The following is a 17,221-nucleotide window of genomic DNA, read 5'->3' on the forward strand; positions in this document are numbered from 1 at the left end:
TCGTCAGCAGAACCCCGGGGCAGCAGCGTGCAGCTGTGCATGGTGCCGTCCCCGAACGCGTGTGGGGAAGTGCATTTCACGGACAAAGGCCTGCGACCCTCTCCCCGGCCCAGCTCCCCGACCCCGCTGGCCGCAGCTCCCTCCGAAGCGTGTGCCTGTGAAAGCAACACCTCGGCCGCGTTACACCCAGGCACACGCACGCACCACAGACAGGGTCTGACAGACGCAGACGGGCTCCAGCGAGGTGCACGTCTCGGCCCGGACAGAGGAAGAATTGTGGGTGATTTTTATTTTGTTCTAGTTAACTTATAATCAGTGCTTTTACATCTAAAACAGCTTTTCTAAAGAAAAGAAAAATGGTGTTTAAGGAATGTCTGCACGTGATGAAAATTAGTATTTATTGCATGCTTGCTGTATCCCAGACACTGAGAGCCCCACTGCATTTAATCCTGAAAGAGCCCCAGGGGTGTAGTCGTATTGTCATCCTTAGTGGCAGATGGGGAAACGTAGGCTCAGGGTACGGAGGCAGCCCCGCTGGTTAATGGGCAGAGGCAGGGTCTAAAGGCAACGTGGAGGGGTCTTCTGAAGACCCCTCGTGCTTGGCGGGGCTTCCCCACAGGGATGTGCAAATGGACAGAGACCTCCCCGTCCCCACACCTTCTTGCTCCGAGCCTCGGTTTCCCCATCTGTCTCCTCCCTGCAGCCTGGAGGCCTGGTTGACCTGCTGAGGTTGAGCAGGGGCTGTGGGCAGGTGAGGGGCCCGTCTTGTAGCTACAGCCTGCTCTGTGGTCTGCTGGGGAGTGGCGGTGCCAGACTTGGTGAGGACGCCATGTGCCGCCCCAGCAGGGGTGGCGGGGGGGGGCACCAACCACCTGTGGCTGGAACAAGCCCTTGGACAAAGCAGCTCTAGAGAACAAGAACAGGGCTTCAGTCTCTCTCCAGCCTCTCCCTCTGCCCTCCACTCATGCAGAAAGGAGACACCCCCCGCGTCCCTCCCCGGCGTCCCTCTGACCCCGGCACTCCCTTTCCCTGAGTGTGGGTGGCGGGGCGGCCGGTCAGCACCTCCTCGCTCCCTCCCCAGAGGAAGGGTGATACCTCTTTGCCTCTGGCGAGACAGGGCTTATTAACAGGATCTTGAATGAACCCACCCCCTTGGAGAATTGCAAAAGCCACCCCCCCGGCCCCAGACGTTCTAATGCTCACACAGCCCCCCAGCGGAGTGGGGTCTCAAGGGTCCAGGGTCCAGGAGGTGCCTTCCGTGTGCAAGAGGAGGTTTTCCTGTAACACCGAGGAGCAGCATGTCCGAGCGTTTCAAGACAGAGAGCAAACGATTTCCAATTTCCGCTCTGCAGACGGCTTTCCTGGCCCGACTCTCACACTTGATTCCGTCCTGACCTTTATTAAGCCTAATAGACGCGATGGACTCATTTTCCTCTAACTGGCTCTAGGACTTTCCTCACTAGAAGATGAGCAGCTGGCATTTCTACCGTCGCAGAAATGTAAATTGGCCCCAAGACGGGAGAATTACTCCTCTAATTGGGCTGAATTGATCAGAGAGGCCGACGGTGTGGACGGGTTAGACACGGGTCCACAGGAGCCAGGGGCAGAACACATGGCCACGTGGTCCTGGGGCACACACCTGTGCCAGTGCATGGGGCAGGGGGCCGCCCTCCCCTGGGCACATACCAGTCTCAGGGCCACAGAGCCTTTGCCCCTGCCAATCCCTCTGCTGGAACACTGTTCCCTGCAGCTGCCTCTGCTCCTCCATCCTGGCTCACAGGTGGCCGCTCCGTGCACCATTCCCTGGTCTTCTCCCCACTTAGGCCTCTCCACCGCAGGTGGAGCCCACGCCCCATCTCACCCTGGGTCACCGGAGGCAAGCCCCACGAGGCGCACGCTTTGTCTGCTTTGCTCTCTGTGGAACCTGAACCCAGAGCAGCCTCCAGCACCTGAGCTCACTCAGGAGTCTGTTCAGCCAATGAATAACTCGCTTCCCTTTGACGCCCCACCCGTCCTGCCCTGGCACGAGCACTTTATGGAGAGACTATCCAGATGACTCATCTGTTCATTCACTAATGCCCCAGACACCGACCACACCCCGCGGCAGGCCCCAGGGCCACACTGGCAGGCACAGCACCGCAGTAAGTCCTGCTCTCACGAGCACGCGTGACGGGGATGGGGCTGGGAAAGAGGCTGTCTGTGCCTCAGCAGGGCTGTCCCCACCCTTCTCGGGCCACACGGCCGGCACGGTTGGCAAGCTTAGCTGGGAAGCCACCAGCCTCTCCCTGAGTCCCAGGCGAGAAGGAAATCATGGTCACCGGCATCTGTGAAGCACCAACTCAGTGCCAGGCACGGGGTTCAGGGCACCACAGGTGTTCACTGATTTAATCCTAATAAAGGAATCCTTTCTCGGATGAGGAAGCCGGGGCTGGGAGAAGCTAGGAGCTTGCCCAGGGTCACCGTCCGTTGGTGGTGGAGTCACAGGCTCTCAGCCCCAATCTCAGCCACCTCACTCTGCTGAACAAGCAAAGAACAGTGAAATAAACGAAGAATGCACATTCCCGGACCCTTCTGCCAGGCCAACCCAGGTCCCGGTGCCGCCCCCTTGAACCTGGGCGGGCGTGTGGCTGCGTCCATCAACAGTCGCCACCGGGTCATCCAAGGCAGGGCACAGAGGGCATCGTAACTCCAGCCTGGGCCACCAAAATTCACGTACTACCAGGAAGCCCTAGTGGAGAGGCCGCGCACAGCCACCTGCCCCAGCTGAACCCTCTGGAGTCCACGCACCCCCTGCCATGTGTGTGCGTGCCCCTTGCTGGACGTCCTGCCTGTGAGCCTTGTGATGGGGGCCACCACACAGGACAGCATCCGCCTTCCCGAGTTCCTGAGCCACAAGATTGTGAGCAAAATGAAACAGTCACTTTAAGCCACTAAATTATGGGGTGATCTGCTACAAGGCAAAAGGAGCTGGGGTACAAACCAACTGCAGGGGGGGTTTGGTGGGTCTACGGGCACCTGGCGTTCGCTGCCAGATCGACGGGCATAGAAAAAGCCCCATAACCCACGCGGGCTGGGGAGCCCTTTAATCCGTCCACTGCCAAGGCCGCGCCGCCTGGCCCTCGTGGCAGGGGAGTCCTCATGGAGTGGATGAGAAGGCTGCCCGGGCAGGACCCCTTCCCCGCAGCCCTTAAATCAGAAGGGTGAGGCCCCATCCTCCTGTAGCTGGGACATGGCATATTTTGGCAGGGAGGGGCTGGCTGACGTGTGATAGCCACACTGGGGGCTGAGGTATGTGTTAACGGGGTAACAGTCCGCGTTAATGGATCGATTTATTTTGTTGGTGTTTCAGCCTCCCTTGAGCTCATTACAGGCAGACCACACCGCAGGCCACTGCAGGGCTCCCAACCTCCATTCGGGACATCTTGGTGAGACTCTGCTGAGCCTCACACTCTTCTGGGCACTGGAAAAGTAGTGACAGAGACTCACCCTAGTGCCACACACTCGATGGGGTGAGAGAGGAGACAGCGTGGAGCCCCTAGTGCCACACACTCGGTGGGGTGACAGGGACATCGTGGAGTCTCTAGTGCCACACACTCGGGGCGAGAGGGACAGTGTGGAGCCCCTACTGCCACACACTCGATGGGGTGACAGGGACAGCGTGGAGTCTCTAGTGCCACACACTTGGGGCGAGAGGGACAGCGTGGAGCCCCTACTGCCACACACTCGATGGGGCGAGAGGGACAGCGTGGAGCCCCTAGTGCCACACACTCGGTGGGGTGACAGGGACAGCGTGGAGTCTCTAGTGCCACACACTCGGGGCGAGAGGGACAGTGTGGAGCCCCTACTGCCACACACTCGATGGGGTGACAGGGACAGCGTGGAGTCTCTAGTGCCACACACTCGGGGCGAGAGGGACAGCGTGGAGCCCCTACTGCCACACACTCGATGGGGCGAGAGGGACAGTGTGGAGCCCCTAGTGCCACACACTCGATGGGTTGACAGAGGAGACAGCGTGGAGCCCCTAGTGCCACACACTCGATGGGGTGACAGGGACAGCGTGGAGCCCCTAGTGCCACACACTCAATGGGGTGACAGAGGAGACAGCGTGGAGCCCCTAGTGCCACACACTCGATGGGGTGACAGGGACAGCATGGAGCCCCTACTGCCACACACTTGATGGGGCGAGAGGGACAGCGTGGAGCCCCTACTGCCACACACTTGATGGGGCGAGAGGGACAGCGTGGAGCCCCTAGTGCCACACACTCGGTGGGGTGACAGGGACAGTGTGGAGTCTCTAGTGCCACACACTCGGGGCGAGAGGGACAGCGTGGAGCCCCTACTGCCACACACTTGATGGGGCGAGAGGGACAGCGTGGAGCTGGCCCACAAGCTCAGAGTGTGTGGGGCCGAGGACAGTGCTGGAGGAGGAGTGAGGAGCCCGGTGCGGTGGGCGCTGTGCACGGTGTGGTCATTGGAGCTGAGACCCGGAGACTGGGAATCAGGCATCTTCCAAACAAACTGTGTGGGGTAGAGCCAAGATTTGAACCCAGGGTCCTAGAGGAGAGGTGGACAGGAGGAGAGAGCAGAGGGAGAGAGTGTTGGGGGACACCGGCTGCGGGAACTGTAGCTCAGAAGAGAAAGAAGCTGGAGCACAGCTCAGAGGTGGGGAAAGGTACCCAACCTCTTTCCAAACCCCCTCGAAGTGCCCCTCCAGGGTGGTCAGCGTGGAGTTGGGGAAGGGGGAGACCCTGCCCTGCCACCCACCCCACAGCAGCCAGAGCCAGTTGCTCAGCCCCCAGTGGCCCTGGTGGCCAGCCCCTCGGGACAGGGCAGGAGGGTCCTCCGGGCTGGAGTTCAACCCTCGGGACAGGCAGGGCAGGAGGGTCCTCTGGGCTGGAGTTCAACCCTCGGGACAGGCAGGGCAGGAGGGTCCTCTGGGTTGGAGTTCAAGCCTCGGGACAGGGCAGAAGATCCCCTGGGCTGGAGTTCAAGGTCAGACGGGCCTTTCAAATACAAGCAAATGCCAGCCTCCCTCCCCCAGGCATCGATCTCGTGAATAAATCAGCAATGACAGCCCCATAAATCCTTGGCCAGCCGCCTCCAAGCTCCAGCAGGACAGGCGGCTGGCGGGGAGCGGCTGGGGGCCATGGCCCTGGAGTGGGGGTCGTGGTGGGCCTGGGTCGGGGCCGAGGGAGCCACATCCACTGTGGGGGCTGCGGGCTCCAGGCCTGGTGTCTCTCGAGGGGGCCTCGGAACCAGAGGGGAAGACCCCACAGCGTCTGCAGAGCTCCCTGAGGCCCCACAGCACCTGTCACCACGGCTGCCAGGGAGTCAGCTCTGCAAAATCATCACAGACGTGGGGGGATGGCGTCTCTCCCTCCCCCAGCCCTTTCCCCTTCCTTCCTTCCCACCTTCTTTCCTTTCTTCTATCTTTCCTTTCAAGCTCCAAACTTGCACTTTGATTTCCTTCAAGAGTCCACCCTTATCTGTACCTGGTTAAAATAATCAGCGAAAACCAAAGCCATCCCGAAGATCACCCGGCCTCGCAAGGTTTAAGGTTTCGGGGCATCGAGCCTGGCCTCTGCCAGCCACGCCTCCTGGGGGTCTCCCGTGTCTAAGTCTTGCTGTGCCCCCAATTTCAAGTCAGTGGTGATCCCTGTGGTCTATCCTGGGCATGGTGGCCCCTCATGCCCGTTTTCCCAGGGTTGGTTCGGCTGTGGTCTTTGTGGCATCGGCACGGGAAAGCCATGTGGGTGCTGGTCGTGTGGCCTCCCACAGCCTGGCTTCCTCCCGCAGGCCACACAGCTGTTCTTATCCTCATCCCATCTGGTAACCCTCGAATCCTGGATCTCTCCGGGTGCTCCATGGGCCAGGGGATTCCGCCCAGGTCCTCTTCTCCACTGGACTTCTCCTCCATCTCTCCGGGAGCCCAGGGCTGCCCTGACCCCAGTGTGGAGCGGCCAGGTCTCTGGGGACTGTGGCTGCTGAGGCTGTGCAGGCAGCGTGGGACCCAGGCCTGGTTGGCTGTGTCCTGACTTGGAGTCTGGCTGCCTTCATGTGGAGCTCCTGTATCTGCCGTGTACCCTCAGCTGCCCCAGGCCACCTGATCACACCCGTCCACACCTGTTCATACCTGTCCACACCTGCTCACACCCATCCACACCAGTTCACAGCTGCTCACACCTGCCCAAACCTCCTCACAGCTGCCTGCACCTGTCTACACCTTCTGACATCTGCTTATACCGTACACAGGTGCTCACACCTGCCCAAACACCTGCCTACACCTTCTGACACCTGCTTTTACCTGTTCACTGCTGCTTACACCTGCCCATACCTGTTTACACCTGCACACAGCTGCCCACACCTGCTGACACCTGCATACAGCTGCCTGTACCTACCTACGCCTACTCACAACTGCATATACCTGCTCACACCTGCTAACACCTGCCAGTAACTGCTCACACCACACACCTGCTCACACCACACACCTGCCCACAGCTGCCTCTGCAGGAGATGCCCAGTGTGGTGGGTGGTGGCTGGGGGACGGGGTCCCCTCCCTTCTGCTCAGGCAAAGGAAATACGTGCTCAGTTCGGGGCCACCTGTGCAGAGTTGGTGGGGCCTGACGCAGCCTCACCACGTGGCATGGAACCAAGCCCGGGACAGCGCTTGACCCGAGCGGAGAGGCATCTGCCAGGTCTGCGGTGGAGGTTGGGGGGTGGGACCCTCCATCTGTGGCATGTGACCCAAAACCTCTGCATGAGGGACCCCCGCGCCAGGCCTGCCCCTGCTGCCCTCTAGCTTCAGGGCCTCTACCTCTCCCCAGCGTGCGGCCTAGACCCAGGCGCTCAGGAAACATCTGTGATCCCAGCAGACGGGGAGCCAGGCAAGGACTCTGGAGTGGGTGAGCCAAGGTCAGGTGGAGGTCACGTGTGTTTCCTGTGGCTGCCGTCTGCCACGAATTCCACAACTCGGTGGCTTGAAGGACATAGTCATGACCTTACAGAAACGAGCCTGGCTGATGCCTCCAAGGCTAAGGACGCGGGCAGGGGCTGCCCAGGACCCAGGAGAGAGGGGAGAGAGGGGGCGTCATCCCAGAGCCCATGAGGGACACGGCCGGCTGCTGGGTCCCTCACGGCAGAAACCGAGGACTCCCCTTTGCAGGTAGCTCTGGGGTCACTGCCGAGGGGGACAGAGCTGGATGGGGGGCTTCAGGAGGGGCCGGGCAGGAGGACGTGGAGACGGCACACTCATAACCCTACTACGGCTTCCTGTAAGGGGGAGTGGAGGCCGGGGCAGCAGCCGCAGGGGCGACACAGTGTCAAGGTCTCCTGGACATTGTGCCACTGCTGGTGCCAGAGAGACCACGGTTTTGCAGATGCCCAGGACAGGCCAGAGGGCGGGGCCCTGGCATGGGGAGGGGCTGCCCTAGGGATGGGGACTCCTGGCCTGGCTGACCTGTACCTGGGCCAGTGGAAGGCGAAGGTGGGCAGGCCTGAGTGTGAGTCTCACATCCATCTGCTGCGTGGCCCCGGGCAGGTCACTCAGCCTCTCTGGGCCTCAGCTCCTCCCCAGGGCTGTGGGAGGGGCCAGGAGAATGACAGCCTGATTCCTCCGCCCCCTCATCTGCAGGCCACCCGCCCAAGGACATGCTACCATTTACCTAACACACGTCTTTAAATCCACCCAAAGGATAACTGCATGAATTTTAACAGGAAACTCTTTATCACTGCCTTAGGAGAGAACCATTATCTCTTGCCAAAAATGAGAGATAACTGTACAAATAGATACAATAAAATACACACCGCAGTTAAAGTGGTTGGATACCACAGTCTGGAAGGCTTTGTCGTCTGACGGCCGCTCGAAAGATGAGACTGTTCAGCATCAGAGGTGCTCTAGAACCTGGCCTAGATTTTCCTCTTGAAATAATCAAAAAGCTTAGAAGAGAACGGGGGTACTTTTCAGGATTAGGGACAATTTTTTATCTTCATGCGGGGGTGGGGGCCACACAGCATTGACGTCTGTCAGAACCCAGGAGCTGTGTGGGGGTGGGGGACAGGCAGAGAGAGAGAGACAGAGAGACACAGAGACAGAGAAAGAGACACAGAGAGACAGAGAGACACACACTGAGAGACTGAGAGACACAGAGAGTCAGAGACAGAGAGGCAGAGAGAGACAGAGAGACACACACACTGAGAGACAGAGAGACAGAGTCAGAGACAGAGAGGCAGAGAGAGACAGAGAGACACAGAGAAAGAGACACAGAGACAGAGAGACAGGCAGAGAGAGACAGAGAGACACAGAGAAAGAGACACAGAGACAGAGAGAGAGACACACACACACTGAGAGACAGAGAGACAGAGTCAGAGTCAAAGACAGAGAGAGACAGAGAGGCAAAGAGACAGAGATACAGAGAGACAGACTGAGACAAAGACACAGAGAGACAAAAAGACTGGGAGAGACAGAGACAGAGACACGGAGAGAATGAGACAGAGACTGAGAGGCAGAGACAGATGCAGAGACAGAGAGATAAAGAGACACAGAAAGACTGAGAAAGACAAAGAGACAGAGACAAGGAGACAGAGTGACACAGAGAGACAGACCACAGACAGAGACGCAGAGAGAGGGGAATCCTTTCTTGTGAGGGGCCTGGCCTCACGCAGCCGCCTGCCTGGGAGCTGCTAGGCTGTCTGGTGTCTGGGCAGAGGAGTGAGCAGCGGTGAAGAGTGGCTCCCCACCCGGGCCCGCCGCTCTAAACACAGCAAGGTCCACAGTCCTTGGGCAGTTTACAGAACTGCTCCCCTTGGGGCCTATCAGGATGTGTGGGCTTAAATCATTGCTGTTTAATATTCAACAGTTGCTCCACTGAGAACAAGCGTATTTAGGGGACGTTGCTTGAGAGGAATCTCCTCTCTAAATGGTGGGGTTGAGTGGGGTGGTCGCCCTACAGGTCAGGGATCTGGAATACTACCAAGTCGGGCGCCGCCATCGGGCTGGGGGTCACCGTGCCCCTCCCTGCAGCCCCGGTCCGACTCTGGCCTCTGGCCGGCAGACTCCAGGGCTGCAGGGAGACCCCACTGTACACCCCATGCTGGCCGGGTGGCTGGTGAAAGGGACCCTTTGGCTTCCAGCCTCCACTTGTTCAGCGCAGACATGGCCTCAGAACCAACCCTCGGAACGGAGCAAGAATAGCCGTGCCCAGCTCGGACCCCGGGCGGCACTCACTCCAGTCGCTGGCAGTGCTGCTGCGGGCCTGGCGTGGCCCTGGGGCTCGGCGGTGGGCTCCGTGCGTGGCCCCGGGGCTCGGCGGTGGGCTCCGTGCGTGGCCCCGGGGCTCGGCGGTGGGTTCCGTGCGTGGCCCTGGGGCTCAGCTGTGCTCTGTGGGCCTCGGACCTGCTCCTTTTCATTCTCTGCCGTGTTTTTCTTCCTCTTTTATTCTGTTTCTAATTTACCTTATCTTGCTGGAACCTTTCTGTTTCCTGGCAAGTTACCAGAACCTGATCACCAGCAGAACTGGAATGTGCAGTATGATCTATACATATTTACACACATGCCACGCACCCTTCCTGGGGCCCTCCCTATACCCATTTACACACACACCACGCACCCTTCCCGGGGCCCTCCCTATACCCATTTACACACACACCACGCACCCTTCCCGGGGCCGTCAGGGCCCCCAGTGGCCTCAGTGTCCAGTCCTCCCCGTCCTCTGGAGCTCTCTCTGGTGGGGGCCCCAGTCCTCCCCGTCCTCCGGAGCTCTCTCTCTCTGGTGGGGGCCCCACCTGGCAGACCTGAAGGTCAGGGCATCCACTCTTTGGGGAAACGAAGTTGGGTTCGTAGGGGCAGCTCTGGTGTTGTTGGTCCTTCCCTCCAGACACCACGTCTCTTCGTCTGGCTCCCAGGAGACCCCAGTTCTATTTCTATTTCTCCCGCCTCTGTCATCCCCTCAAACTGCTTCTGCATAGCCCCCACTCTGCCTCTCAGGCTTTAACCCCCAACTGTGAGCCCCACCTGGCTGTCCCGGGGCCACTGAACTCCACGTGTCCATCGTGGCTCTCCCCCACATGCCACCACGCACCGGCTGGCATTCTGTCCTTATGAAGGCCCTGCCCGCCTGGGGATCAGCCGCTGTCCCAGCCCACCCGTCAATCACCCATCAATCACCGGCCAATCACCCGTCAATCACCGTCTCTTGCCAGCTTTGCATCCTAAATATTTCTTGGAAGAGTCCCGTGTCCGCCACACCCCACAAGAAAGAAAGTTCACCCTACTGGGCTCAACAGGAAAGATGTTAATGAAGGGAAGCTTTAGGGATGTGTGGCTAGGGTCATGGGGACAGACGGGGGCAGTGCAACCTCAGGGGCGGCAACGTGGAGTTCTCGACACAGGCAGAGTGCGGCCTCGGGTCGGCCACTCGGACCACGGTGCAGCTTCCGACAACCTGTGGTGCCTCCACAGGCCAAGACAGCCTGCGGTGCCTCCACGGGCCAAGACAGCCTGCGGTGCCTCCACGGGCCAAGACAGCCTGCGGTGCCTCCACGGGCCAAGCGCACAAGGTGGGAGCAGGGAAGGAGCTGGGGGACTGGAAAGCGGTGGTCAGCATCTGAGGGCCCGGCAGGGCTGGGGCTAGACGGGGGATGTGGTGATGTGGCTGGATGGGGGGGCGTGGTGATGGGGCTGGACGGGGGCGTGGTGATGGGGCTGGACGGGGGCGTGGTGATGGGGCTGGACGGGGGCGTGGTGATGGGGCTGGATGGGGGCTTGGTGATGGGGCTGGACTGGGGGGCGTGGTGATGGGGCTGGATGGGGGCGTGGTGATGGGGCTGGATGAGGGGCGTGGTGATGTGGCTGGATGGGGGGGCGTGGTGATGGGGCTGGACGGGGGCGTGGTGATGGGGCTGGACGGGGGCGTGGTGATGGGGCTGGACGGGGGCTTGGTGATGGGGCTGGACTGGGGGGGCGTGGTGATGGGGCTGGACGGGGGCGTGGTGATGGAGCTGGACGGGGGCGTGGTGATGGGGCTGGACGGGGGCGTGGTAATGGGGCTGGATGGGGGCGTGGTGATGGGGCTGGATGGGGGGCGTGGTGATGTGGCTGGATGGGGGGGCGTGGTGATGGGGCTGGACGGGGGCGTGGTGATGGGGCTGGACGGGGGCGTGGTGATGGGGCTGGACGGGGGCGTGGTGATGGGGCTGGATGGGGGCTTGGTGATGGGGCTGGACTGGGGGGGCGTGGTGATGGGGGCTGGACTGGGGGGGCGTGGTGATGGGGCTCGATGGGGGGCGTGGTGATGGGGCTGGATGGGGGCGTGGTGATGGGGCTGGATGGGGGGCGTGGTGATGTGGCTGGATGGGGGGGCGTGGTGATGGGGCTGGACGGGGGCGTGGTGATGGGGCTGGATGGGGGCTTGGTGATGGGGCTGGACTGGGGGGGCGTGGTGATGGGGCTGGACTGGGGGGGCGTGATGATGGGGCTGGACGGGGGCGTGGTGATGGGGCTGGATGGGGGCTTGGTGATGGGACTGGACGGGGGCGTGGTGATGGGGCTGGATGGGGGGCGTGGTGATGGGGCTGGACTGGGGGAGCGTGGTGATGGGGCTGGATGGGGGCTTGGTGATGGGGCTGGACGGGGGCGTGGTGATGGGGCTGGATGGGGGGCGTGGTGATGGGGCTGGACGGGGGCGTGGTGATGGGGCTGGTCGGGGGGCGTGGTGATGGGGCTGGTCGGGGGGCGTGGTGATGGGGACAGGTGAGTCGCCTGTCCCTCACCAGGAGAACTGGGTTCTGGTTCTCAGCCTGTCTCCCATCGTAGAGCAACCTCTGACCGCCAGACAGGACACCAAGGTGAAAACTTTCAAGCCCCCAGGACGGGAGAGAGGTCAGGGGGAGAGGTCGGGGGAGAGGTGGCAGGGAGGGCAGGGAGGTCAGGGAGTGGAGCAAACGCTGGGCGCGGCCACAGCTGTGCTTTGTCAGGGGATGAAGGTGAAAGAACCCGCAGTGACACAGGCTCCCCCGCCCCGCGGAGGAGTCAGGCCATCAGAAAGGCCCCTATGTCAGCCAGGCGTGGTGGTTCACACCTTGAATCCCAGCACTGTGGGAGGCCGAGGCGGGCAGATCAACTGAGCTCAGGAGTTCGAGACCAGCCTGATCAACATGGTGAAACCTCGTCTCTACTAAAAGTGCAAAAATTAGCCGGGCATGGTGGTATGTGCCTGTAGTGCCACCTACTCGGGAGGCTGAAGCAGGAGAATCACTTGAACCCGGGAGGCGGAGGTTGCAGTGAGCAGAGATCGTGCCACTGCACTCCAGCCTGGGCAACAGAGTAAGACTCTGTCTTAAAAAAAAGAAAGGCCCCTGTGTCATGGAGACGGGAGGGAAGTTCTCCAACGGCTGCAGCCAGGGCCCTCCGTGGTCCGGCACCCACACCCCCAGCCCGGCCTGCTGACCCTCGCCCAGCCACACAGGTTCGCTGTCGTCCCGGCTTTGCTCTGAGCCTGAGCCTGGGATGCACCCACGACCCAGCCTCCTGGGACCTCCTCTCACTGCAGCTGGGTTTGGCCCACGGGAGCCGATTTTGTTTGGAGGGGAGGTGGGCATGTTTCTCCCCTGGGCCCTTCCTGCTGAGGCGACTTGTCTTTCACTGATGGTGGCTCTGTCCCCAGGACCACATCTGCTGGGTGCCCTCCACCCCAGGGGTCCCATCCTCCCTCACTCTTCAGCCTCGGTGGTGGCTGCGCACTGCTGGTCCCCGGCACCCTCCCCAGGCTGTCCTCCTCGTCTCTGCGGTGCGTTCCGTCCCTCTGAGGGCCTCGGCTTTCTTAGGCCCCTGACTGCTGGCCTGGTCTCCTGCCCCACAGGGTGAGCATCGGGGGAGACGGTGAGAGAAGCCGACACCCGCGTGGGTGCGTTCAATCCACAGCCGACCTGCCGAGGTCTGGTGTTTAACAATCACAGCAGTTAAGGGAAGTCAGAATATTAAAGAACCTGCCAGATTAACTTCCAGCTTCCATTTTAAAAATGTGTAATTGAGGATTGATTCTAGATGTGCAATTTAAAATCGGACGGGATGAGAGGATTAAAGGCACCTGCAAACAGTCCTGACATGCTTCACAGATCTGGTCTCAATTCAATTTATTAAACTAGATATTTTAAAGCACTTGGTCGGGGGGATTTCTGGTATGATATCAGGCATTCAAAGTGATTAAAAGAAAATAAAACACTATGTTTGTAAGTGCCGTTTTTAAAAGGCTCCAGGGACTTTAAAGGCACAAAAGCAGTAAATTCTGTTTCACGGTATTATTTTATTTTATTTTATCATATATTTTTTGAAGTGGAGTCTCACTCTGTCACCCAGGCTGGAGTGCAGTGATGCGATCTCAGCTCACTGCAATTTCCACCTCCTGGGTTCAAGCGATTCTCCTGCCTCAGCCTCCTGAGTAGCCGGGATTATAGGCGTGCACCACCATGCCTGGTTAATTTTTGTATTTTTAGTAGAGGCAGGGTTTTACCATACTGGTCAGGCTGGTCTCGAACTTCTGACGTCATGATCCACCCGCCTCTGCCTCCGACAGTGTTGGGATTACAGGCGTGAGCCTCAGTGCCCGGCCTCACAGTATTATTTAATCTGCCCAACCTGAGTTAAACAATCGCGGCCATGGGGAAGGAGGCCGTTTTATTGATTGAATTTGTGTCCATGATAGTACGATCTTTAAAGTGAACCGCAAGCTTACAGCACATAGGTTTTGAAAGGTGCAACTTAATAAACTATATATACATTGTTAAAACTAGCCTTAAATCTTTTCTGTGAATAGAAGCCCCATGGGCAAAACACAAAGGAAACCAAACGAACCTCCAAAATAAAAAAACCCGCAACCTCCAAAATAAAAACCTAAGAAGCAGAAGCCCGGCCGAGCTCAGAGCCTCACATGGACGCGGTCCCGGGAGGCAGAAGCCCGGCTCAGCTCAGAGCCTCAGACGGACACGGTCCCGGGAGGCAGAAGCCCGGCCGAGCTCAGAGCCTCACACCCACCCTCTGTGCCGAAGGACCCACTTTTCCAAGGTCCCAATCCATTGTCACCTGGGGGCAATTCATAAACAGCAAAACAAAGAGCATGAAAAATAAAGTAGACATGGGAAATGCCATCTTTTGTGATTCTACAAAATTTCTCAGTGATGTTGCCACTGAGCTTCTAGCAAGACTCAGGGTAGCCCCATCTCACTGTCCCCAACTCCAGCTCAGGGACCTCGGGGGCCTTGGCCGCCCAGCTTGGCTTCCAGCTGCCTCAGCCTAGGCTCTGGAGAGGCCTCAGTGCCCTAAGCAGGAGTCCTGGACCTCACCCTGTCCCTAGACCATGGCTGCACTCGCCCTCACCCTGTCCCCGGACACTGCAGCCACACTTGCCCTCACCCCGTCCCCGGACGCCACGGCCGCACTCGCCCTCACCCCGTCCCCGGACGCCGCAGCCTCACTCGCCCTCACCCCGTCCCCGGACGCCGCAGCCTCACTCGCCCTCACCCTGTTCCCAGACGCCGCGGCCTCACTCGCCCTCACCCCATCCCCGGACGCCGCGGCCACACTCGCCCTCACCCCATCCCTGGACGCCGCGGCCTCACTCGCCCTCACCCTGTTCCCAGACGCTGTGGCCTCACTCGCCCTCACCCCATCCCTGGACGCCGCGGCCTCACTCGCCCTCACCCCATCCCCGGACGCCGCGGCCTCACTCGCCCTCACCCCATCCCTGGACGCCGCGGCCTCACTCGCCCTCACCCTGTTCCCAGACGCTGTGGCCTCACTCGCCCTCACCCCATCCCTGGACGCCGCGGCCTCACTCGCCCTCACCCCATCCCCGGACGCCGCGGCCTCACTCGCCCTCACCCCATCCTCGGACGCCGCGGCCTCACTCGCCCTCACCCTGTTCCCAGACGCTGTGGCCTCACTCGCCCTCACCCCATCCTCGGACGCCGCGGCCTCACTCGCCCTCACCCCGTCCCTGGATGCCGCGGCCTCACTCGCCCTCACCCCATCTCCGGATGCCGCGGCCTCACTCGCCCTTACCCCGTCCCTCGATGCCGCGGCCTCACTCGCCCTCACCCTGTCCCTGGACACTGTGGCCGCACTCACCCTCATGCCCAGTTCTACGTTCTCGCCGCCGTACACCTCCATGCCGGGGTCCAGCAGCCCAATGTCTCCGAAGTACTCGCGGTCCACTACGAAGGAGCAGCCGATCATGGCTGGGGTCCTGGGAGGCAGAGACAGCGGCGTGAGGACCTCGCCGTGCAGGCCTGAGCCCTGCCTGCTGGGCCATGAGCCAGGAAAGCCTGGAAGACCCCACCACCCCCTCCCTCCTGTGCCTCCTCCCTGTGCACTCAGGTCCCTGTGCTCAAGGTGAGGGGCTGCTGCTCCTCCAGCCACCAGGACTTGAGTCCCTTGGAGCCTGGTCAAGCACTCAGCCCAGACAGCGTCCAAATGCTGAATGCCAACAGATGATAGAACCCGCATTCAATTCAGCTTAGTGTAGGAGGTTTAAAAAAAGATCAGTCGGCCGGCACAGTAGCTCATGCCTGTTATCCCAGCACTTAGGGAGGCTGAGGCAGGAGGATCACTGGATCCTGGGAAGTTGAGGCTGCAGTGAGCTGGTATTGCACTACTACACTCCAGCCTGGGCAACAGAGTGAGATCCTGTCTCCCCTCTCCCCTGAAAAAAGATCAGTTTACCTAAGGAGCCCTGTGGTTGCCTTGAACATCATTTCCCAAGTTCGAGTGAGTCACTTGCCCGCCTCCCCCATGCTTCATCCTAACTGTGTATCAGGAGCCAGGACCGCAATGGGCAGTTGCGTAGGTTGTACACTGCTCAACTCCACAGAACCTTGTTGATGACAGATTCTGAACGACACAGCTTGGAGCTGTGAGTGCACAGCCTGTGCAGCTATGTGCCACAGACTGCCAGCTGGACTATACTTCCTGTAATAATTCTAAAACGTCAGCCGACTTAGCCTGACCCCATCTCTGTGAAATCATGCATTGGTATGCTAGTTATATGTTTTCTAATATGTATTGAGAGTGCATCAGTGCTGCAAATCCCCCGGGAAGAGGCTGCATGGACGGCAGTGGTGAAGGCAGGATCTGCGGAGCGGTGAAGGCAGGATCTGCGGAGCGGTGAAGGCAGGATCTGCAGAGTGGAGCGGGAGGATAAGCTGGTGTGCCATTGCGGGCCACACGATGTGCGAGCTCATTCACTCATCCCTCTCAGGTTTCTACTGGGTGTCTGGAAGGTGGCCGGGGATTGAAAAAGAGGCAGGAAAATCACATCTCCAGCAAGGAGCAGGCAGAGTCTGTGTGTTGTAAGGAAGGAGGAACTTCTCATCTTTGCTGAAAGATTTTGCCTCAAAACCATTTCCTTGTCCGTGGAGAGCTTCATTTCTTCTGAGGCCTCAGGAGCTGTCAGAGGAAGCAGCAAAGCCTCACGCTGTCCCCAGATGCCACGGCAGGCCGGCCAAAGGCCCCTGCGGCCACAGTCAAGGCCAAGGCCGCCCTGCAGGCCTTGAGCTTCCCTGATCCTCCTCTGCGTATCAACGCGTTCTTCCATAAAAACAACAGCAAAAAGTTGGCCTCTGTCATAATTTAAAGGAAGCAATTCTGTCCCCAGAGACTCAGCAGTCAGAAATAAATGCCCATCAATTGTCCAAGAATAGCAGGAGCATTAAAAAGCAATTGTCCTTTTATTTGTGCAAAGATCCAATTTGTTCTGTCATTAGATTTCGGCCACAAACCTAACAGTGATGAAATTTTAATACCCCCCTTGATTTTTAATAGCAACCTTTGATTGGGTAAGTTATAGTTCATCATATACAACAGGTATTTCTCCCATTCTCTTAACAACAACAATCATTTCAGGGTGATCTCTGATGAAGTGAAGAGCCAGATTCTCTGCCACATCTATTGTAGCGGGTAGCGTCTTTTTTATTATTGCTCAGAGTTCTAAAATAAAGCCCACGAGGCAAGGGAGGCAGCACCAGCTGGAACTGGATTGACCTGCTGGAGAAATGCCTGCTGTGATTACAGAAAAAGGCGGGGCTGAGAGTTCTCAGGCTCGCGTGGGGCTGCCTGTCACCATGGAGACAGCCTCCCCTCGGGGCGGTTCCACCACACGCGGGGCACAGGGGTGCAGGGTGGAGGCCCCAGGTCCTGCCTGCAGGAGCTGCTCTGTCTGACGCCCGCACCCAC

General features: G+C 59.5%; 1 protein-coding gene across 2 annotated transcripts in view; it reads right to left on the minus strand.

The window, feature by feature from the left end:
• GALNT9 (polypeptide N-acetylgalactosaminyltransferase 9) overlaps window positions 1-17,221 on the minus strand; it is a 124,922-nt gene that overhangs the window by 30,868 nt on the left and 76,833 nt on the right. The window contains exon 6 of one of the 2 annotated variants that reach the window (XM_055357682.2): window positions 15,119-15,236. The exons of the other annotated variant lie outside the window; for it this stretch is intronic. Within the exon in view, the coding sequence (XP_055213657.1) occupies window positions 15,119-15,236 (118 nt within the window). The remainder of the gene's footprint in view (window positions 1-15,118; window positions 15,237-17,221) is intronic. 2 annotated transcript variants of the gene reach the window in all.

The sequence above is a fragment of the Gorilla gorilla genome, chromosome 10 (assembly GCF_029281585.2).
Source record: "Gorilla gorilla gorilla isolate KB3781 chromosome 10, NHGRI_mGorGor1-v2.1_pri, whole genome shotgun sequence".
NCBI classification, from domain to species: Eukaryota; Metazoa; Chordata; class Mammalia; order Primates; family Hominidae; genus Gorilla; species Gorilla gorilla.